Source organism: Mobula birostris, chromosome 2, assembly GCF_030028105.1.
Source record: "Mobula birostris isolate sMobBir1 chromosome 2, sMobBir1.hap1, whole genome shotgun sequence".
In the NCBI taxonomy this organism is placed as follows: Eukaryota; Metazoa; Chordata; class Chondrichthyes; order Myliobatiformes; family Myliobatidae; genus Mobula; species Mobula birostris.
In genome coordinates this window covers 161,497,954-161,522,422 of record NC_092371.1, presented here as the reverse complement: position 1 = coordinate 161,522,422, position 24,469 = coordinate 161,497,954, and the positions used below count along the sequence as shown (strand labels likewise).

Sequence of the window (24,469 nt, the reverse complement as noted above, 5' to 3'; positions counted from 1 at the left end):
ACGATGATAACCCATTGAAAATAATTTTGGAGTATGGATTATCAGATCATGTTTTCATGAAGATTTTTGCTTCAATGTATGTGAAACATGTTTATTTTATCTACAGATGATTGAAATGATAGAGAAGGAACAAAGAGAGGTTGAAAGGCGACCAATTACAAAAATAACGCACAAGGGGGAAATTGAAATTGAGAGCGAGGCACCAATGAAAGAACCTGAAGGGGTGGTTACAGAGGTAAATGATAAACAAAATCAGATATAATAGTATTTGAAGAAATTTTTCCTGAATTAGATATGTCAATCTTTCCATTTGATAATATTTTTAATTTGTGTGAAGTCATACTGATGAGCTTTCTGCCACTGATTCATTCTATAGTGTACAACACTACATGAAGTTAAAATTAACCAAAACATGGATTTTATAAATCTCTACTGCAGCTCTGTTGGTGAATGTCATGTATGCAGTTTAATGTTTCCCTCTGGAGTACCAATCAACATCAGTGGCCACTTCCAGGCCTGCATTAGAGGCCCTAGTTACCCTCGGAGAGCTGTGTTCAGTTGACACTAGTTTCTTTAAACAGATACTCTTCTAAGCACTGTTTTAGGGAGAGATTACCAGGCAGCCAGAGGAAAAGGTTCAGTGATATGCCAAAATCTTGCTTGAAGAAATGCCACATCTGCACTGGCTCCGTGCCCCCTCACCTAACTGTTCAGGTTCAGACACTACTGGGGATTCTTCTGGTCTACCTGGCGAGGCCTCCCCCAACCTATACTCGTGGCCACCTGCAACTCGGACCCCTCTGTCCCATGGCCAAGCCCCGCTTCCTCCCCGCAGAGTCCCGCTGCAACCCAGGCTGCCCACAGATAGCCCCCACCCCCCACTTCACCTAACTCAGCGGGAGAAGGGTCGGGAGTCTCTTCCTCAATCAATGGGGAGTTAGTGAAAGGCAGCATGTACCACACATCCAGGTCCTCATCCGCCGAATCAATATCCCTGTCGGGCGGGGGCCAGCCTAACCTCGCCTGCAGCCGCCCCGCGTTTTTGCGGTCCTCTTTCTAGGTGTAGGCTCCAAGTCGGACTCTGGGTTTACCTGTACCTTTTGTCACGGGGCAGCGGGTGGTTCCGATGGAGAATCTTGACAGGCTTATTCACCCAGAGAACTGGTAGGTTTGGCATCTGACTCTCCACCACATAGGGTGTAGCTGCCCAGCGGTCAGCCAACTTGTGCTTTCCAGGTAGCCCCAAATTCCCTAGGAGGACTCTGTCTCCCGGCGGGAGTTGGGAGAACCTCACCTTTTGATCGTACCTCCTCTTATTTCCTTAATTCTGCTTGGCAGCCGCGACCCCATCTAATTCATAAGCCCTTTTCAGCTCTCTTCTCATATCAGACACATACTTCAGATGAGCCTTTGGGGGTAAGTCACCCTCGTCAGTCCCAAAACATAGGTCAATGGGCAACCTCGCCTCGTGCCCAAATATCAAGTAATCTGATGAGTACCCAGTAGCTTCATTCCGTGTACATTTGTAACTATGAACCAGATGCTCAATATGTTGACTCCACTTGCTCTTCTTGCTGATCTCCAGGGTCCCCAGCATGTCTAGCAAGGTCCGATTAAACCTCTCTGGCTGGGCAATTGTAACTCTTACTTCGGCAAGCTGCTTAATATAGGGGATGATAGCCCCTGGCCCGGCCAAACTTAAGAAATCTCGTTTGGATGGATGCTGCGCGATGCGTCCCTATTACAAATCAGTACCACTAAATACCAAACAGTACACAATAAATAATGCGATTAAACGATTGAGCTTTATAATTCTTAATTTGACTATATGGTTATTTAAGAAAAGAAAATAAGAAAAAAGGCCCATTCTTATGAAACAGTCTAGTGTGCAAGTGTTGGAGCTCACTGATAAGGCTGTTTGTCCACCATCAACCTACTCCGATTGTCGCTGACCTTCGGACCCTCTCTGCAAGTGCACTCCGTCTGAGGTCTACCTCCTTTCCTTGCCTTTTTAAATTTTTAAAATTAATTTTCCAAAATTATAAACAGAATTAGAATATTGATACAAAGAGATTGGAATTATCTTATTGTTGATAAACATATACAAAAAAGACTTCAAATAATACAGGTGTAATAGACTTCCAAGCTCTTAATGTAGTTAATCATAAAGAAAAAAGAAATAAAAAGAAAAAAATAATGCAAAGAACCCCCCCCTCCAAAAAAAACCAAAAAAAAAACTAAATACTAAACCCAAAAAGAAAGCAAATGGAAGAAAACAAGGCTGGACCAATATCTTAAATCAATTGCATGCAATAATGTCGTCAACTCCGATCCTCTATTCATATATTTTAAGTTAATAAGAAGGATTCGGAAAAGGTCAAGTTACATCATATGTAAATGTTGAATAAATTTCTTCCAAGTCTCTTCAAATTTAACCGAAGCATCAAAAATGTCACTCCTAATTTTTTCTAAATTTAAACATGATATAGTTTGGGAAAACCATTGAAATGTAGTAGGAGGGTTGGTCTCCTTCCAATTCAATAAAATGAATCTTCTGGCCATTAAAGTAACAAATGCGAACATCCGACAGGCTGAAGAGGATAAAGATCTGTGTTCCGTCATTGGCAAACCAAAAATTGCTGTAATAGGATGGGGTTAACTCTCTCTATTTACATCTTCTCTTCTCATCTCTCCCCGGCAAAAGAACCGCGAATTCCCGGCTCCCAGACACACAAGAAAGAAGAACATCCTGCTCGTTGACTAGCATGCCCCGTTATCTTTAGTCATAACCCAAAAATTGCTGCTACAGAGAAACCATTACCTCAGCAGTGGAACATTTCAGAGAAGCCATTACATTAGCAATGAAACCTTACAGCGTGTTACATGTGGAAGAATCTGTACCATGTGGGGTCTCATCAGTGACCACAGAACCCAGAAGACTAGAAAGTCATTGCTGATCCCAAGGAACTGCTGAAGACATGTTACTAGTGTGTGCACCTTTCACACAAAGCTAAAGTGTGTAGAAATGCTGCACACCCAAATTATCATAAATGCACAATCTTAGTAAGATAGATTCTTGGTTAAAATCCATTCCAAAGTACAATTTGGCTAAATACACACGGGAGGGAACACTATAGGGATGGAGCTGGATTACAGTTCAGTCAAGTTTATTTTAATATATTATGAATTAATATATTTCAACTAAAATCAAAAAGAAATCATGCAAGCAAGAAAATCTGCAGATGCTGGAAATCCAAGCAACACACACGAAATGCTAGAGGAGCTCAGCAGACCAGGGGGCATCTATGGAAAAGAGTAAACAGTGATGATTTGTGCCGAGACCCTTCATCAGGACTCCCGATGATGAAGGGTCCCGGCCTAAAACGTCAACTGTTTACTTTTCTCCATAGATGCAGCTGAGCCTGCTGAGTTTCTCCAGCATTTTATTTGTGTTGCTAAGAAAGCACACATTTTCAGTTTTGATAAAAGGAGGAAAGCTGATTGGTAACGCCTTTTTTTTTTATACTGCATCCTCATTTACTCTTAATTTTCGGTATTATAAATTGTGCTTTAATTTTACTTATTGGAAAGTGGATAGGAACTTTATTGTGTGTTTTATATAAACAAAGTGTGATAAGCAAACATCAAAACTAAATGTTGTTTATTGTTACAGGCAAACAGAATGTTTGATTGCGAGAGTATATTGTAACTGAGATAAACTTGGCAGTTGCGCATCACTCAGCTATTTAAAAAATGTACACCTTTGGTTCTTATTTTATCTGAACAGGGCACTCAAGTAAACTAAGACATTCGTATTGAAGCCCTGCTGTAGAGCTCCAAAAGGCTAAAATAAGATGCATCTTGTCAACTAATTGAACTTTTTTGCCATATGAACACTTAGGCGGCTGAACCAAAAGTTCTGGACCCAAAGCCCATTGTAGAAAAACTAGAAGAGGTTGAAGAAGAAACTCCAACAGATGCCACAGAAGATACTACCTGTCAGCACAAAAACCATCTTTTTGATTTAAACTGCAAAATTTGTACAGGTAATAGAAATTAGGGAAATATTCTTTTATTTTGTTATTTTGCATGACTGGATGTACTGCTAAGTAAAATTAGCTTGTCATTGACAGGGAAAGGTCCATAAACCTGATATGCAGCAGTCTTTCTTTATTGAAGCTCACTCTCTTTAACCTCATGGCCTACTTCTATCCATGTTCTCACATAGTAGTGAAAAGACATTATATATCATGAAAGCAAATTATTTGGCCAACTAATCTGTGTTGACGTTAGTCCTCCACTCAAACATATCAGTTGGATTACCTATCCCTTCATTGGTCTTTCACAGTTGGTATAGACATGTATCACAATATTAAAGCAAACTTAGTTAATAAATGAAATGGAACATGCTAACCACACTTAATAGAACTTGACAAATTGTCATCTGCTTGAAATCCCATTGTGCAAATGTGGCTATATATGGAGAATTATGTAAGTTTCTGTTTTCATTTAATGACAGGCAGTATCATTTGTTAAAATAAGCACTGACTGAACAAATCATTTCCTGGTGAGCCTGTTTCGGTATGATTGAAAACTGGTATTGAAGTATAACTTCAGAACATAGTAAATTTGACTGTGGACATCTGAAGTTCAGTTAAGTCAGATGGCGTAACTTAACAAGTCTGACATATTGTAGCTCTAATCCAAGGTAAGCTGTGAACTGTAGTTGTTATAATATTGGAAACTCTAGGGCTTAGTGTGTTTGGGGTGGTGGGAATTGGGTGGTTTGGATGGAATTAACCTCAGAGATGTGATTAATCAGGCTTGGCCCATGTACAGTTTAAGGAATGAGATAAGATTTCGTAATAATAATTTATATGGGGTTTGACAGATACAGATTAGTTGTTTATTTTACATCAAGTGTAAATAGAATTAACTCTCCTTTGAAATGCTTAACAATTGTATGTTTTGTCTGAAATGTTACGTAGAAACATAGAAAACCTACAACACAATACAGGCCCCTCGACCCACAAGGCTGTGCGGAACATGTCCTTAGAAATTACCTAGGGTTACTCATAGCCCTGTATATTTCTAAGCTCCATGTACCTATCCAGGAGTCTCTTAAAAGACTCTATCGTATCTGGCTCCACCACCGTCACTGGCAGCCCATGGCACGCACTCGCCCTCTCTGTGTAAAAGAAAAAACTTACCCCTGACATCTCCTCTGTACCTACTTCCAAGCACCTTAAAACTGTGCTGTCTCGTGCTAGCCATTTCAGCCCTGACATAAAGCCAGACTATCCACACGATCAATGCCTCTCATCATCTTATACACCTCTATCAGGTCACCTCTCATCCTCTGTCATTCCAAGGAGAAAAGGCCAAGTTCACTCAACCTATTCTCATAAGGCATGCTCCCCCAATCCAGGCAACATCCTTGTAAATCTCCTCTGCATCCTTCCTATGGTTTCTACATCCTTCCTCTAGTGGGGTGACCAGAACTGAGCACAGTACTCCAAGTGGGGTCTGACCAGGGTCCTACATAGCTGCAACTTTACCTCTTAGCTCCGAAACTCAATCCAGCGATTGATGAAGGCCAGTGCACCATATGCCTTTTTAACCACAGAGTCAACCTGCGCAGCAGCTTGGAATGTCCTGTGGACTGGGACCCCAAGATCCGTCTGATCCTCCACATTGCCAAGAGTCTTACCATTAATATTATATTCTGCCATCGTATTTGACCTACCAAAATGAACCACCTCACACTTATCTGGGTTGAACTGCATCTGCCACTTCTCAGCCCAGTTTTGCATCCTATCAATGTCCCGCTGTAACCTCTGACAGCCCTCCACACTATCCACAATACCACCATCCTTTGTGTCATCAGCAAATTTACTAACCCATCCCTCCACTTCCTCATCCAGGTCATTTATAAAAATCACAAAGAGTAGGTGTCCTAGAACAGATCCCTGAGGCACACCACTGGTCACCGACCTCCATGCAGAATATGAACCATCTACAACCACTCTTTGCCTTCTGTGGGCAAGCCGATTCTGGATCTACAAAGCAAGATCCCTTTGGATCCCATGCCTCCTTACTTTCTCAATAAGCCTTGCATGGGGTACCTTATCAAATGCCTTGCTGAAATCCATACACACTACATCCACAGGTCTACCTTCATCAATGTGTTCAGTCACATCCTCAAAAAAATTCAATCAGGCTTGTAAGGCACGACCTGCCTTTGACAAAGCCCTGCTGACTGTTCCTAATCATATTATGCCTTTCCAAATGTTCATAAATCCTGCCTCTCAACTTACCAACTATTGAAGTAAGACTCACTGGTCTATAATTTCCTGGGCTATCTCTACTCCCTTTCTTGAATAAAGGAACAACATCCGCAACCTACAATCCTCTGGAACCTCTCCCGTCCCCATTGATGATGCAAAGATCATTGCCAGAGACTCAGCAATCTCCTCCCTTGCTTCCCACGGTAGCCTGGGGTACATCTCGTCCGGCCCCAGTGACTTATCCAGCTTGATGCTTTCCAAAAGCTCCAGCATATCCTCTTGATATCTACATGCTCAAGCTTTTCAGTCTGCTGTAAGTCATCCCTACAATCGGCAAGATTCTTTTCCGTAGTGAATACTGAAGAAAAGTACTCATTAAGTACCTCTGCTATCTCCTCTGGTTCCATACACGCCTTTCCACTGTCACACTTGATTGGCCCTATTCTCTAAAGTCTTATCCTCTTGCTTTTCACATACTTGTAGAATGTCTTGGGCTTTTCTTTAATCCTGTCTACCAAGGCCTTTACTTGGCCCCTTCACGTTCTCCTAATTTCATTCTTAAGCTCCTTCCTGCTAAACTTATAATCTTCTAGATTTCTATCATTACCTGGTTATTTGAACCTTTCGTAAGCTTTTCTTCTTGAATAAAATTACAACAGCCTTTGTACGCCACAGTTCCTGTACCCTACCATCCTTTCCCTGTCTCATCGGAACGTGCCTATGTAGAACTCCACGTAAATATCCCCTGAACATTTGCCACATTTCTTCCATACATTTCCCTGAGAACAGCTGTTCCCAATTTATGCTTCCAAGCTCCTGCCTGGTAGCCTGATATTTCCCCTTACTCCAATTATACGCTTTCCTAACCTGTCTGTTCCTATCCCTCTCCAATGCTATGGTAAAGGAGATAGAATTGTGATCACTATCTCCAAAATGCTGTCCCACTGAGAGATCTGACACCTGCCCAGGTTCATTTCCCAATACCAGATCAAATACAACCTCTCCTCTTGTAGGCTTATTTACATATTGTGTCAAGAAACCTTCCTGAACACACCTAACAAACTTCACCCCATCTAAACCCCTTGTTCTAGGGAGATGCCAATCGATATTCGGGAAATTAAAATATCCCACCATGACAACCCTGTTATTATTACACCTTTCCAGAATCTGTCTCCCTCTCTGCTCCTCGATGTCCCTGTTACTATTGGGTGGTCTATAAAAAAACACCCAGTAGAATTATTGACCTCTTCCACTCTCAATGTTCATTGAAACACTCACAACACGCTGGGGGAACTCAGCAGGTCGGGCAGCATCCGTGGAAATGATCAGTCAACATTTCGGGCCGGAACTCTTTGTCAGGACTGTAGAGGGAAGGGGCAGAGGCCCTATAAAGAAGGTGGGGGGAGAGTGGGAAGGAGAAGGCTGGTAGGTTCCAGGTGAAAAACCAGTAAGGGGAAAGATAAAGGGGTGGGGGAGGGGAAGCAGGGAGGTGGTAGGCAGGAAAGGTGAAGAAGGAATAGGGGAAAACAGAATGGGTAGTAGGAGGCGGTGGAACCATGAGGGAGGGGATAGGCAGCTGGGGGAGGGGGCAGAGTGAAATAGGGATAGGGGAAGGGAGGGGGAGGGAATTACCGGAAGTCGGAGAATTCTATGTTCATACCAAGGGGCTGGAGACTACCCAGGCGGTGTATGAGGTGTTGCTCCTCCAACCTGAATTTAGCCTCATCATGGCAGTAGAGGAGGCCATGTATGGACATATCTGAATAGGAATATGAAGCAGAGTTGAAGTGGGTGGCAACCGGGAGATCCTGTCTGTTGTGGCGGACGGAGCGGAGGTGCTCGACGAAGCGGTCCCCCAATCTGCGTCGGGTTTCACCAATGTAGAGGAGGCCGCACCGGGAGCACTGGATGCAATAGATGACCCCAACAGACTCACAAGTGAAGTGTTGCCTCACCTGGAAGGACTGTTTGGGGCCCTGAATGGTGGCAAGAGAGGAGGTGTAGGGACAGGTGTAGTACTTACTCATACAGGGATAAGTGCCGGGTGGGAGATCCGTGGTGAGGGATGTGTGGATCAAGGAGTCGCGGAGGGGCTGATCCCTGCGGAAAGCGGAGTGGGGTGGAGAGGGAAAGATGTGCTTGGTGGTGTCTTGTTGAAGGTGGCGGAAATTGTGGATTATAATATGCTGGATCCGGAGGCTGGTGGAGTGGTAGGTGAGGACAAGGGGAACTCTGTCCCTGTTGTGGTGGCGGGAGGATGGGGTGAGGGCCAATGTGCGGGAAATGGAGGAGATGCGGTGAGGGCATCATTGATGACGGCAGAAGGGAAACCATGATCCTTAAAGAAAGAGGACATTTGAGATGTCCTGGAACGGAAAGCCTCATCCTGGGAGCAGATGCGGTGGAGACGGAGGAAATGGGGATAGGGAATGGCATTTTTGCATGCGGCAGGGTGGGAAGAGGTTTAGTCGAGGTAGTTATGAGAGTCAGTGAACTTGTAGAAGATGGTCAGTGGACAGTCTCTCTCCAGAGATGGAGACCGAGAGATCGAGAAAGGGGAGAGAAGTGTCTGAGATAGACCAAGTGAATTTGAGGGCTGGGTGGAAGTTTGAAGTAAAGTCAATGAAATTGACAAGCTCAGCATGGGTGCAGGAAGCAGCACCAATGTAATCGTCAATGTAGTGAAGGAAAAGTTGGGGAGCAGTACCAGAATAGGTTTGGAGCACAGACTGTTCCACATAATCAACAAAGAGGCAGGCATAGCTGTGGCCCATGCGAGTTCCCATAGCTACACCCTTGGTCTGAAGAAAGTGGGAAGAGCCAAAAGAGAAGTTACTAAGTGTGAGGACCAGTTCAGCCAACCAGAGGAGGATAGTGGTGGTGGGGAACTGGTGAGGTCTATTCCCGAAAGTAGCGGAGGGCTTTGGGGCCTTCTCAATGGGCAACGGACGTGTATAAGGTTTGGACATCTGTAGTGAAAATGAAGCGGTTGGGACTGGGGAACTGGAAGTTATTGAAGAGGTGGAGGGCATGGGATGTTTCCCGGATGTAGGTGGGGAGATACTGAACTATGGCTGACAAAGTGGAGTCCAGGTAGGCAGATACAAGTTCGGTGGGAGAGGAGCAGGCAGAAACTATGGGTCTATCAGGACTCTCAGGCTTATGGATCTTATGGAGGAGGTAAAACCGAGCGGTACGGGGTGTGGGAATTAAAAGTTTACACCTCCTCTCTTGCCACCATTCAGGGCCCCAAACAGTCCTTCCAAGTGAGGCAACATTTCACTTGTGAGTCTGTTGTGGTCATCTGTTGCATCCGGTGCTCCTGGTGTGGCCTCCTCTCCATCGGTGAAACCCGAAGCAGATTGGGGGACCGCTTCGTCGAGCACCTCCGCTCCGTCCGCCACAACAGACAGGATCTCCTGGTTGCCACCCACTTCAACTCTGCTTCATATTCCCATTCGGATATGTCCATACATGGCCTCCTCTACTGCCATGATGAGGCTAAACACAGGTTGGAGGCGCAACACCTCATACACCGTTTGGGTAGTCTCCAGCCCCTTGGTATGAACATAGAATTCTCCGACTTCCGGTAATTCCCTCCCCCTCCCTTCCCCTATCCCTATTTCACTCTGCCCCCTCCCCCAGCTGCCTATCCCCTCCCTCATGGTTCCACCGCCTCCTACTACCCGTTGTGTTTTCCCCTATTCCTTCACCTTTCCTGCCTACCACCTCCCTGCTTCCCCTCCCTCACTCCTTTATCTTTCCCCTTACTGGTTTTTCACCTGGTACCTACCAGCCTTCTCCTTCCCACCCTCCCCCCACCTTCTTTATAGGGCCTCTGCCCCTTCCCTCTACAGTCCTGACGAAGGGTTCCGGCCCAAAACGTCGACTGATCTTTTCCATGGATGCTGCCCGACCTGCTGAGTTCCTCCAGCATGTTGTGAGTGTTGCTTTGACCCCAGCATCTGCAGAATATTTTGTGTTTACAGTGTTCATTGATTTGTGAGAGGGTACCTGTATCACATTATCAGATCTTCCTAGGAACCAATTCTGTTTCTTGACATTAACTTAATTTGAACTGAAGTCGTATTACCTCAGCACTAAAAGATAATGAAGATTACTTGAATGTAATGCCTTTTTTTTTTCCTGATTTTAACTAACCTAGACAAATAACTGGTCAAACCTAATTTTAACAAAACACAAAACTTTAAACAGTCATGTGTGATGAAATATTTTCAACCTACTAATTGTCTAGTTAACGTGATTATTTTTATTGATTTAGTCATAAATTAAAAGAATCAAGAATTAGAATGGATTTCGTTGTAACAGATATCATTTTCAGGTCGAATGGCTCCACCAGTCGAGGAACTGCCTGTGCCGAAAGTGAAGGTAGCTACAAGTGTGACAAGGCGTCAATCAGATGTTGATGCCGAATCAGCGTATTTGGCAGATGCTCTTTCTTCTTTTGATGCAATAGCAGAGGAGACACCAGAATCAGTACAGCTATCCACCTCCTCTATGACAAGGTGGGCAACCTGCTTATGATTTCCATTGTGTCAGTCTGGATTACTTGCTAGTTGGTGATGCAGGTAAATAATGTGACCTATCAAGTGATGCCATCGAATTTCTGTACGGTCCATAAACTCATGAACAGTATATCTCTATTCCTCTTTTCTGCTATTTATTTATCTTATTCTTTATTGTAGCTTACTATAAATTTTAATGTAGCTGTCCCAGTATAGAGTGCCCTCCTGCTTCAAGTTATCCACCTTTGTCCCTGTACCAAAAAAGACCAAGGTAACATGCCTGAACAACTAGTGCCCTGTCGCACTCACCTCAATAATAAGCAATGCTTTGAGAGGCTGGTCAAGGATTTCATCTTCAGCATGCTGCCGCCCAAACTGGACCCCCTACAATTCGCCTACTGACACAACCAACCGATAGACGATGCAATAGCTACTGCTCTATATACTGTCCTTGCACATCTGGAGAAGGATGCTTATGTGAGAAAGCTGTTCTTGGACTACAGTTCAGCATTCAACACCAAAATTCCATCCAGGCTCGACAGGAAGCCCAGAGACCTCGGTCTTGACCCTCCCTTGTGCAGCTGGATCCTGGATGTCCTGTCAGATCGCCAGCAGGTAGTAAGAGTGGGCTCCCTCACCTCCACCTCTCTGATTCTCAACACTGGAGCCCCACAGGGCTGCGTACCAAGTCCCCTCCTTACTCCCGGTATACCCATGACTGTGTCATCACCCACATCTCTAATCTGCTAATTAAATTTGCCGACGACACTGCATTGATTGGCCTAGTATCAAACAATAACGAAGTGGTCTACCGTGAAGAAGTCACCTCTCTGACACAAGAGAACAACCTCTCCCTCAATGTCTCAAAAACAAAGGAGCTGGTTGTGGTTTACAGGAGGAATAAAGACGGGCTAACCCCTATTGACATCAATGGACCTGGGGTTGAGAGAGTAAACAGCTTTAAATTCCTCAGCATCCACATCTCCAAGGACCTCATGTGGTCTGTACACACCTGCTGTGTGGTGAAAAAGGCACAATAGTGCCTCTTTCACTTCAGATGGTTGAGGAAGTTTAGTATGGGCCCCCAAATCCTAAGAATTTTCTATAGGGGCACAATTGAGAGCATCCTGACTGGCTGCATCACTGCCTGGTATGGAAACTGTACCTCCCTTAATCGCAGGACTCTGCAGAGAGTGGTGCAGACAGCCCAGCGCATCTGTAGTTGTGAACTTCCCATGATTCAGGACATTTACAAAGGCAGTTGTGTGAAAAGGGCCCAAAGGATCATTGGGTATCTGAGTCACCCCAACCACAGTCTATTCCAGCTGCTGCCATCTGGGAAACGGCTACCACAGCATTAAAAAGCCATGATTTACAGGCTCTGGGACAGCTTCTTCCACCAGGCCATCAAACTGATTAACTCGCGCTGGTTTAACTGTACTTCTATGTTACATTGACAGTTATATTTATTATGAATTATTATAAATTGCTATGATTGCACATTTAGGCAGAGATGTAACGTAAAGATTTTTACTCTTCATGTATGTGAAGGATGTAAGAAATAAAGTCAATTCAATTACAGTAATTTTTTTTTTCTATCTTGCACTGTTCTGCTGCCACAAAAATAACCAATTTCACAACATATGGCAGTGTTAATAAACCTGATTCTAATTCATTTGTTCATAGCCAATCAGTTGCTTGGTGAGTAATTAATGTTTGACTGTCTACTTGCAAGAAGAAAGAAGCAGTAGCTTATTCAGCTTTTGCGCCTATTAACTCTTGCTTTAAAGCGAGTGCTGCTAAGTTCATCAGATCTATTTATGTGCCTTGCTTCAGAGCCCCTGTTACCTGCCCTTAATAAATATATATATATCTTGGCCCCGAAAATTTATTTTGGTTTGGTATTCATGACTTTTTGATGAATTCTAGTTGTAGCACTCTAGGTCAGAAGGTAGCAACCTTGATGTGCCTTTTATGCAAAAATATAAACCAGTACCAGTTAATGTAATACTAACCGTCAATGGGGTATGTTAAAACTGAGGTTCTATTTATTGCAACTTTATAAGCTCAGCTGAAAAATTGATTCATTTTAACTTCATAATTTAAAATGATCCGAAAAAGTTTAGCATGGAGCGGGAAAGGGCATGGTAAATTGTTAAATTAGTTTGTTATTGTCACATTTATGAAGTAAAGTGAAAAGCTTGTCAGGTCATTACAACATGAGGTAGTACAAGTAAAATCATATCAGAATGCAGAATAAAGCGTTACAGTGCAGTACACTGCTACACTGCAGATAGACGATAATGTGCAGGGTTATAATGAGTGAGATTGAGGTCAAGAGTTATCTTGTCATACTAAGGAACCATTCAATGGTCATATAATAGTGAGATAGAAGCTGTACCTGAGCCTTGTGGTACATACTTACAGGCTTTTATAGCTTCTTCCCTATGTGTGGAGGAAGAAAAGAAAATATCTGGGGCGGGTAGGTTACAGTTAGCCTCTACACGCTGTCCATCCCATCGCCCCTTTCCTTTAGTGTGGCAACCAAAGTTTGAAATAAAATTTATTGTCAGAGTACATACATGTCACCACGTACAACCCTAAGATTGTTTTAGCAAATCTATAGAACAGTAACTGTAAACAGGATCAATGGACAGCAAACTGTGCAAGATGCAAACTTAAATAAATAGTAATAAATTACGAGCATGAAATAACAAGATAAGGAATCCTTAAAGTGAGATCATTGGTTGTGGGAACACCAGAAGGAAAGTGAATGTAGTTATCCTCTTTTGTTCAAGAGCCCGATGGTTGAGGGGTAGTAACTGTTCTTGAATGTGGTGGTGCAAGTCATGGGGTACTGTCACTTTTGCTTTTTTATGGCAGTGTTTCATGTAAATGTGCTCAGTGGTTGGAATGGTTTACTCATGATGAACTAGGCCGAATCCATGGCTGTTTGTAGGATTTTCTGCTTAAAGGCATTAGTGTTCCTATACCAGGCTATAATGCAGCCAGTTAACATTTATAGAAGTTCGCCAAGGTTTTTGATAACATGCTGTATCACCGCAGACTCCTGAGGAAGTAGAAGTGCTTTTGTACTTTCTTTACAATGGATTCAGGACAGGTCCTCTGAGATAGTGACACCCAGGAATTTAAAATTCATGACCACTCTATCTCTGATCCTCCAATGTTTACTGGCTCATGGACCTCTGGTTTCCCTCTCTTGAAGTGTACCAGCATCACGCACAATACTCCAGGTCTGAACCAAACAGTATTTTATGTCTTTAAGTCCTACTGTTACTCTGTGCAGATCCTGTCTTTTCATTATATCTTTTATACTGCTCATTGTCTAAAACTGGTTGGATTCAGCATTAAAGCATCATATACTGAAGACCAGTTCTCCTTAGTTTGAAGATTGGTGTATTTTTGTCATATGTACCGATGTACAGTGAAAAGCTTCCCTGACAAACTGTTCACTGTTCATACAGATCATATCATTACACAGTACATTGAGGTGGAACAAGGTAACCAAATAACTATGTCAGATAACGATATTCTAAATGTATATACAGGAATTTATTTTGTAATTTCCTTCTTTTTCCTATCTCAAATGATTTTTTTTATTTTTCTGATAAAATATTGAACCATAGTGTTGTACAGCACAGAAGCGGGTCTTTTGGGTCATCTTGTTCATGCTGTCCGTAAATTTGCCACCTTCTCAGTCTTTCCAGTGTTTATCTTTGTATATTAGTTTTGAAACGATATACTTCACTGGCTTTCCCCAAGTGTCTTGGTTGACCTGTGTTATTGTCTCACAGTTTAGCAACACGGTGTATAAAAACGTTCTGAGCTGAATGATGCAGGGCTAAGTCTGAATCAGGAGCAATGCTGTTAGGTGCCGTAATTCAATAAAATTGGCCCACTGTATTAAGTCATGAGACTGTTGCTTCTGATGTTAATACTGCTCCTGTCATCTGTTCTTGGTCATTCTCAGGCCCAACATTTCCTTTCTCTTCCATCAAATTTTGTACATTTCCTTTCATTAAATCTTTACCTTCAAATCACTTATCTCTTGAATTTCAACTCTGAATTGCTCAGAACTATGTCCTTCTGAATTGTGAGAATGTAACAAATATATTTATCATTTTTACTGAGAGTGACAAAAGGAAGTTCTCAGAAATTGACCTGCATAGAGCAGAATTTGAGTGGCATTCTCTATCAAATAGTTGAGACAAACACTATTTCACCTTCAGAGGAATAGTGAATAAACAGAAGGAAACAAAAATTAGGGGAGAAAACTCCATGTAATTTATGAAGGATTTCTTCAATAAAAAGTTGGCATGGACATGATAGTATTTAATAAGAGTATTTATAAATGTAACTTATGCTCTAAAGCAAATCATAATTTTGTGTGATAAGTTGTAAATTGATCTTTTTGTTAGGTTAGTGCTTCAATTTGTCAGTTAGATTGGTGTTTCATTTATTTTTGTGTTAAATTCAGGTCAGATGTGTACGACATTGCAGAAGATGAGTCAAGGTTTCTAGCTCGACTGGATTCTCTCTGGAAGGGATTTATCAATATGCCTAGTGTGGCCAAATTTGTTACCAAAGCTTATCCTGTCTCTGGCTCATCGGATCACCTAACAGAGGTACTATTCCTATTTTATGTCTTTTTAAATAGCAGGTTTATTGCTTTGCAGCATTTTAAAGTATTGACATATACTTACCTGTCTGTGTAATTTTATTGCAGAAAAATATAATGCAGGAAACAGTACTTAACTTGAGTTTGCCAGATATTTTCATGATAAAATAATGCTCAAAGTATGTGTCTCATTAAAAGCCGTAATTTTACAATTGTTGGTTTTGCATATGCAGGGGAGTGCTGGGTGTGGCAAATGGAAAGATGCTGGAACAGCAAATTGAGCATATAGAATGTTGCAGCTTTCAATAATCAATTAGCATAATTCCATTAACCATTGATAGATTTCTCACTACCACTAGTGTTAAATCTGCAGAGTCTACTAGAAAGGAATTGTCAGAGAGAATTGATACCCTTGCCATTTTCTCCGTCTCCTGCTTTCCAAACTAATTGGTCTCAGTCTCAATCACTTTGGTTTTGGATCAAACTGAGATAAAGAAACTGCTAGTTTGAAAAAGTAGTTGGAAAACCTTTTCATTGATCGCTCCACACAGGAAAAAAAAATGTAAAAACATTATATTGTAATTTTAAAATAATTGGTTTGGAGAGCCTGGAGAAAGAAAGAAGAATTGAGAAATGTAGCAGGTGGATTAAGTTTCTGTCCAATATATTTCCCATTGCTGTTTAGGAGTGGCATGGTTAGCATAGCAGTTATTGTAACCCTATTATAGTGCCAGCAATCTGGGTTCAATTCCACCGTTGTTTGCAAGGAGTTTGCATTCTCCCTGTGATGCGTGGGTTTCTTCTGGACGTTCTGGTTTCATCCCACATTCCAAAGACGTATGGGTTAGTATGCAAATTGGTTACATATTATAAATAGGTGACATGGGCTCATTCTGAAAGGGCCTGTTGCCCTACTGTATCTCTCAAATTAAATAAAAATCTGCCCAATTTTCAGTAAAAGTTGCTGCCGAAGGGCTTGTCCAGTGAAAGTATGAAACAATAACTAGGTTACAACTGCAACCATTTTGAAAATAAATACTTTTATTGTATAAGCTGGGGGTTGTTAGTTGTTTGTTCTAGGGACTAAGAGGGAGCAATGGCAGAAGAGGGAAATGATTGGAAAGACAAGCGGAATTAATGAACTTGAAAATTGTTGCATTTTTTTTTACATGTGCTCCAATCATTGAACAAAGTTTATTTTCCCCCTCCAAAGGATTTACCAGATACCATACAAGTAGGAGGGAGGATTCCTCCTCAGATGGTTTGGGACTATGTGGACAAGATAAAAGCCTCAGGAACTAAGGTATACTTTGAAAATGCATCAGTTATCCAGAACATGATTCTCTGTAAATATTAATATTGTGTAATAAGAAATAACTGATATTATTAATATCAATGATTTTTTTAAATTAAATTTGGAAATGCAATTTTTGGAAATTGTTCCTGCTACAATGCTGACTGTGACAGGAGCTCATGTTTGAAATTTGATCAAGGAGTTCCATATTATATGCACATTTTAGACCATAGACATAGGAGCAGAATTTGGCCATTTGGCCCATCAAGTCTACTCTGCCATTCAATTGTGACTGAATTATTTTCTCTCTCAACCTCATTCTCCTGCCTTCTTCCTGTTAGTGGCAATGAATTCCACAGATTCACCACCTTCTGGATAAAGAAATTACTCTTCATCTCTGTTCTAAAGGGATGTCCTTGCATTCTGAGGCTTGTGCCCTCAGTTCCCAGGCTCCCCCTATATTGGAAACATCTTTTTTCATTTATTTATTTTAATAGTTAGCAAATTGTATCTGGTATGCTAGTTTTCATACTTCATTTCTTGAGCATTTACTTTTGTGATACGTAAACTGCCATGAACAATAATTTGTTAAATGCTATTTAATTTTCTTGCAGTAGAGTTTTCATTTCCATTTCCAATTTACAGACTCAATACCTACATAGAATATTGAGATGCAACATTAAATTACAGGGCAGTGGTGAATCTAATAAAAAGTGTAAGCATACTATCAACCCAGCAATAAAATGGCAGGGTTAGAATGAGTACTGATCACTGTTCTGTATAATTCCTTAAAAGGACATTGCATGCTGTTGCTGTAGCAAAATCATTAGTAAGAGTATTTACTTACGAATGAAGTGACCACTTTATTAGGTACAGCAGTTGAACCCGGTGTGGTCCCATCTGTTTCAAGATTTGACGTGATATGCATTCATAGAAACATAGAAAACGTACAGCACAATACAGGCTCTTCGGCCCACAAAGTTGTGCCGAACATGTCCCTACCTTAGAAATCACTAGGCTTACCTATAGCCCTTCATTTTTCTAAGCTCCATGTACCTATCCAAAAGTCTCTTAAAAGACCCTATCATATTCGTTGCCACCACTGTTGCCGGCAGCCCATTCCACGCACTCATCACTCTAAGTAAAAAAACTTACCCCGACATCTCCTCTGTACCTACTCTCCAGCACAGTAAACCTGTGTCCTCTTGTGGCAGCCATTTCAGCCCTGGGAAAAAGCCTCTGACTGCCCACAAGATCAATGTCTCTCATCATCTTATACACCTATCAGGTCACCTCTCATCCTCCGTTGCTCCAAGGAGAAAAGGCCGAGTTCACTCAACCTATTCTCATAAGGCATGCTCCCCCAATCCAGGCAACATCCTTGTTAATCTCCTCTTCACCCTTTCCATGGCTTCCACATCCTTCCTGTAGTGAGGCGACCAGAACTGAGCACAGTACTCTCAAGTGGAGTCTGACCAGGGTCCTATATAGCTGCAACATTACCTCCCGGCTCCTAAATTCAATTCCACAATTGATGAAGGCCAATACACCGTATGCCTTCTCAACCACAGAGTCAACCTGCGCAGCTGCTTTGAGTGTCCTATGGACTCGGATCCCAAGATCCCTCTGATCCTCCACACTGCCAAGAGACTTACCATTAATACTATATTCTGCCATCCTATTTGACCTACCAAAATGAACCACTTCACACTTATCTGGGTTGAACTCCATCTGCCACTTTTCAGCCCAGTTTTGCAAATTATCAATGTCCCACTGTAACCTCTGACAGCCCTCCACACTATCCACAACACCCCCAACCTTTGTGTTATCAGCAAACTTACTAACTCATCCCTCCACTTCCTCATCCAGGTCATTTATAAAAATCACAAAGAGTAAGGGTCCCAGAACAGATCCCTGAGGCACTTCACTGGTGACCGACCTCCATGCAGAATATGACCCGTCTACAACCACTCTTTGCCTTCTGTGGGCAAGCCAGTTCTGCATCCACAAAGCAATGTCCCCTTGGATCCCTTGCCTCCTTACTTTCTCAATAAGCCTTGCATTGGGCATCTTATCAAATGCCTTGCTGAAATCCATATACACTTCACCTACTGCTCTTCCTTCATCAATGTGTTTAGTCACATCCTCAAAAAATTCAATCAGGCTCGTAAGGCACAACCTGCCCTTGACAAAGCCATGCTGACTATTTCGAATCATATTATACCTCTCCAAATGTTCATAAATCCTGCCTCTCAGCATCTTCTCCATCAGCTTACCAACCACAGAGGTAAGACTCACTGGTCTATAATTTCCTGGTAGGGTAGGGTAGGGTCCTATTCTCTCACGTCTTATCCTCTTGCTCTTCACATACTTGTAGAATGCCTTGGGGTTTTTCTTAATCCTGACCGCCAAGGCCTTCTTGTGGCCCCTTCTGGCTCTCCTAATTTCCTTCTTAAGCTCCTTCCTATAATTTCCTCTATTCCCTTTCTTGAATAAAGGAACAACATCCACAACCCTCCAATCCTCCGGAACCTCTCCCGTCCCCATTGATGATGCAAAGATCATCGCCAGAGGCTCAGCAATCTCCTCCCTCACCTCCCACAGTCGCCTGCGGTACATCTCATCCGGTCCCAGTGGCTTATCCAACTTGATGTTTTCCAAAAGCTCCAGCACATCCTCTTTCTTAATATCGACATGCTCAAGCTTTTCAGTCTGCTGTAAGTCAGCACTACAATCACCAATATCCTTTTCCATAGTGAATACTGAAGTAAAGTATTCATTAAGTACCTCTGCTATTTCCTCTGGTTCCATACGTACTTTCCCACTGTCACACTTGATGGGTCCTATTCTTTCACATCTTATCCTCTTGCTCTTCACATACTTGTAGAATGCCTTGGGGTTTTTCTTAATCCTGCCCGCCAAGGCCATCTCATGGCCCCTTCTGGCTCTCCTAATTTCCTGCTTAAGCTCCTTCCTATTAGCCTTATAATCTTCTAGATCTCTAACATTACCTTGCTCTCTGAACCTTTTGTAAGCTTTTCTTTTCTTCTTGACTAGATTTATTACAGCCTTTGTAGACCACTGTTCCTGTACCCTACCATAACTTCCTTGTCTCATTGGAACGTACCTATGCAGAAGTCCACACAAGTATCCCCTGAACATTTGCTACATTTCTTCTGTACTTTTCCCTGAGAACATCTGTTCCCAATTTAAGCTTCCAATTTCCTGCCTGATAGCCTCATAATTCCCCTTACTCCAATTAAATGCTTTTCTAACTTGTCTGTCCTATCTTTCTCCAATGCTGTTGTAAAGGAGATAGAATTATGACTACTATCTCCAAAATGCTCTCCCACTGAGAGAGCTGACACCTGACCAGGTTCATTTCCCAATACCAAATCAAGTACAGTCTCTCCTCTTGTAGGCTTATCTACATATTGTGTCAAGAAACCTTCCTGAACACACCTAACAAACTTCACCCCATCTAAACCCCTTGCTGTAGGGAGATGCCAGTCAATATTTGGGAAATTAAAATCTCCCATCACAACAAGTCTTATTATTACACCTTTCCAGGATCTGTTTCCCTATCTGCTCCTTGATTTCCCTGATAATATTGGGCGGCCTATAAAAAAACCCAGTAAAGTTATTGACCCCTCCCTTCCTAACCTCCAGCCACAGAGACTCCGTAGACAATCCCTCCATGGTGTCCACCTTTTCTGCAGCCGTGATCAACAGTGCCACACCCCCACCTCTTTTGCCTCGCTCCCTGTCCTTTCTGAAACATCTCAAACCCGGCACTTGAAGTAACCATTCCTGTCCCTGAGCCATCCAAGTCTCTGTAATGGCCACCACATCATATCTCCAAGTACTGATCCACACTCTAAGCTCATCTGCTTTGTTCAGAACACTCCCTGCGTTAAAATAGGCGCTTCTCAAACCTTCGGTCTGAATGCGTCCCTTCTTTATCACCTGCCTATCCACCCTCTCGCACTGTCTTCAAGCTTTCTCTACTTGTGAGCCAACCTCCTCTTCTGCAGTCTCTTCAGTTCGGTTCCCACCCCCCAACAATTCTAGTTTAAGCTCTCGCCAATAGCCTTAGCAAACTTCCCCGCCAGGATATTGGTTCCCCTGGGATTCAAGTGCAACCTGTCCTTTTTGTACAGGTCGCACCTGCCCCAAAAGAGGTTCCAATGATCCAGAAATCTGAATCCTTGCCCCCTGCTCCAATCCCTCAGTCACTCACTTATCCACCTCATTCTATTCCTATTCTCACTGTCGCGTGGCACAGGCAGTAAACCCGAGATTACTACCTTTGCAGTCCTGCTTCTCAACTTCCTTCCTAACTCCCTGTACTCTTTTTTTCAGGACCTCTTCCCTTTTCCTACCTATGTCATTGGTACCAATATGTACCACAACTTCTGGCTGTTCTCCCTCCCACTGCAGGATACCTTTGACGCAATCCGAAACATCCCGGACCCTGGCACCTGGGAGGCAAGCTGCCATCCAAGTTTCTTTCCTGCGTCCACAGAATCGCCTGACTGACCCTCTAACTATAGGGTCCCCTGTCACTACTGCCTTCCTCTTCCTTTCCCTACCCTTCTGAGCCACAGGGCAGACTCTGTGCCAAAGGCACAGCCACTGTTGCTTCTCCCAGACAGGCTGTCTTCCCCCTCCCCACCCCACCAACAGTACTCAAACAGGGGTAATTATTGTCAAGAGGTACAGCCACAGAGGTACTCTCTAGTACCTGACTCTTCCCCTTCCCCCTCCTGACTGTGACCCACTTGTCTGTCTCCTGTGGCACCGGTTTGACCACCTGCCTGTCACTCCTTTCTGTCACCTCCTCGCTCTCCCTGACCAGGCAAAGGTCATCGAGCTGCATCTCCAGTTCCCTAACTCAGTCTCTTAGGATCTGCAGCTCGACACACCTGGTGCAGATATGGCCGTCCAGGAGGCTGGGAGACCCCAGGACCTCCCACATCTGACACTGAGCACAGCAAACGAGCCTCACACACATATTTCCTCCTTTTTTCCCTAAATGACACCAGTAAACCTACCTCGCCTTGTGCGGTTACTGCCTGAGCCCATCGAGCCAAGGCCCTATCACTCTGCTGCCTCTCACAACACTGCCCGCTGGATATGGCGGTCTCCTTTTTAAACCTTTTGCGCTTTACTGGCTGACGTCACATGCCTGCGCAGTCTTGCCTCTCTTTTACCCCGAGTGGTAAAATCTGCCTTAGCTCCGAAAATCAGCCGTTCACTCGCAGCCTTCTTGCTCCAAATCAAAAATTCAGGGGTGCTCTTCTGCACACTGTTGTTGTAAGGCATGTTTATATGAGTTACTGTCATCTTGAACCAGTCTGGTCATTCTCCTCCAATCCCTCATTAATTTTCACTCACAGAACTAATGCTCACTGGATGTGGTTTGCTTTTCACACCATTCTCTGTAAATTTTAGAGGCAGTAGCGTGTGAAAATCCCAAGAAACCAGCAGTTTCGGAGATACTCAAACCACCATCTTGACCCTTGCAAGTTTGCTCTTGTGTATCTTCTGATGGCTACTGTGGGCACCAGAGGTACAGAATGGGATACCAATCTGTATTTTATCTTCCTTAGAAACAAAATTTCATGGCATCAGGTTGGAGTGAACATTGACTTCTCAAACTTCTGCTAATGCCCCACCTCCCCCTTGTACTCCATCCGTTATTTATTTATATACACATATTCTTTTTCTCTCTCTCTCTCCTTTTTCTCCCTCTGACTATACCCCTTGCCCATCCTCTGGGTTCCCCCCCCCCCTTTCATTCGCCCTGAGCCTCCTGTCCCATGATCGTCTCATATCCCTTTTGCCAATCAACTGTCCAGCTCTTGGCTCCATTCTTCCCCCTCCTGTCTCCTCCTATCATTTTGGATCTCCTCTCCCCCTCCCACTTTCAAATCTCTTACTACCTCTTCCTTCAGTTAGTCCTTACGAAGGGTCTCGGCCCGAAACGTCGACTGTACCTCTTCCTAAAGATCACTTATCTTTCTCTGATCTACGTCAGGGTGGAGTCTACATAGCACCCACACCAGGACTACCAGATTCAAAAACAGTTACTTTCCACAAGTAGTAAGCCTGATCAACACCTCCACCCACTAACCCACCACACAACACCCTCACCACCACTGCTTTATCATTTCCTGTCAGAGTTACATTATGTACAGACACTCCTGTGCTTAGTGTCACTGTATGGATATATATATATCCATATATTATATATATATATATATATATATATATAAGCTATCTCATGTATTTATTGTATTTTTTACTTATTGTATTCTGTATCTTACTGTTATTTTTGTGCTGCATCAGATCCGGAGAAGCAATTATTTCATTCTCTTTTAACTTGTGTATTGGAAATGATGTAAACAATCTTGAATATTTTTCTTATATTGCAATGAACTGACATTTTCAGTTTGGAATTTTAGATTTTCATCAGTTTTTTCAAATTATGTTGTTTCTTGAAATTGGAATCCTGCCAGTATGTGCATAATAATTGAAGGAACTGCCACTGTCTAATCAGTCTCATTGATTTAGAATGACTGAATTGGATTCTGGAAATTTAACAAACTTTATGTTTCACAATACACTTCTCTGGGAAGATTGCAAATGATTTAAAACTACTGGCTTATTGAGATGTATGCTTAACACAAAGCACAGTTCTCCATTGTTTGAATATAGATTCATTCCTTCATTTAGTTGCAGAAGCCATTATTCAAGTGAGTACTTCAGCGAGGATGTCTGAATCTGTAGGTGTTCTTTCAGATGCATGTACTTGGCATTTATTTGCAGTTGTCTTTTGGATAAAAAGTGACAAGACATCACAAAGATTAGACTATTAAAACTTTTGTTGATTTCTTATAAAGATCATTTTACAGGAAATTAATGAAAGTCAGTTAGAATTCAAAGGGACATGAAGCATTATAAGCTCTTAAGCCCTACCATTTCACGGCAACCACAGTGCCTACCCAGTCAGTCCTAATTTCCTGCGTTCAGCCTATTTCCCTCTATATACCTATCCGTGTGCTGCTTAAATAATACTAATGTCCCTGGCTCAACCACTTCCTCTAGCAACTCATTCTATATACTTACCACCCTCTGCATTGACAAAGTTGCCCCTCTGGTCCCCTCTCACCCTAAACTTGTGCTCTCCAGGTTTGGACTGCCCTACTCTGGAGAAAAGACATCCACCTTATCTATGTTGGACATACAGTTGCAAGAAAAAGTTTGTTAACCTAGTTTTCTGCAGTAATAACTCAAAAAATGTGGTCTGATCTTCAAATAAGTCACAATAATAGACAAATACAACCTGCCTTACAAGTAACACATAAACAATTGTACTTTTTCTTGTCAATACTGAGTACACCATTAAAACAAACACAGTCTAGCTTCAAAAAAGTATGTAAACCTCTTTGGTAATACCTTATCCAAAAGCAATTTGGAAACAGGTGTTCTAGTCATTGAGATGAGCTTGGAGGTGTGGGTTGTAGAGGTGCCCTGCCTTATAAAAAGACACACAAAGTTAGGTTACTGACAGCCTTCTCCTCTCAAGCAAGACCTGTATGTGCACCATGCCTTGATCAAAACAACTTTCAGAGGACCTTAGAAGAAAAATTGTAGAGATGCACAAAGCTGGAAAAGGCTGCAAAAGCATTTCTAGTGTTCATCAGTTCACAGTAAGAGA

The 24,469-nt window shown here is 42.6% G+C and overlaps 1 protein-coding gene across 8 annotated transcripts in view; it reads left to right on the top strand.

Moving 5' to 3' along the window:
- Positions 1-24,469, top strand: part of phf3 (PHD finger protein 3) — a 170,589-nt gene that overhangs the window by 98,550 nt on the left and 47,570 nt on the right. For all 8 annotated transcript variants that reach the window (XM_072250561.1, XM_072250559.1, XM_072250551.1 and 5 more), the window contains 5 exons: positions 107-235; positions 3,902-4,046; positions 10,630-10,813; positions 15,312-15,459; positions 16,666-16,755. In XM_072250561.1, the coding sequence (XP_072106662.1) occupies positions 107-235; positions 3,902-4,046; positions 10,630-10,813; positions 15,312-15,459; positions 16,666-16,755 (696 nt within the window). The remainder of the gene's footprint in view (positions 1-106; positions 236-3,901; positions 4,047-10,629; positions 10,814-15,311; positions 15,460-16,665; positions 16,756-24,469) is intronic.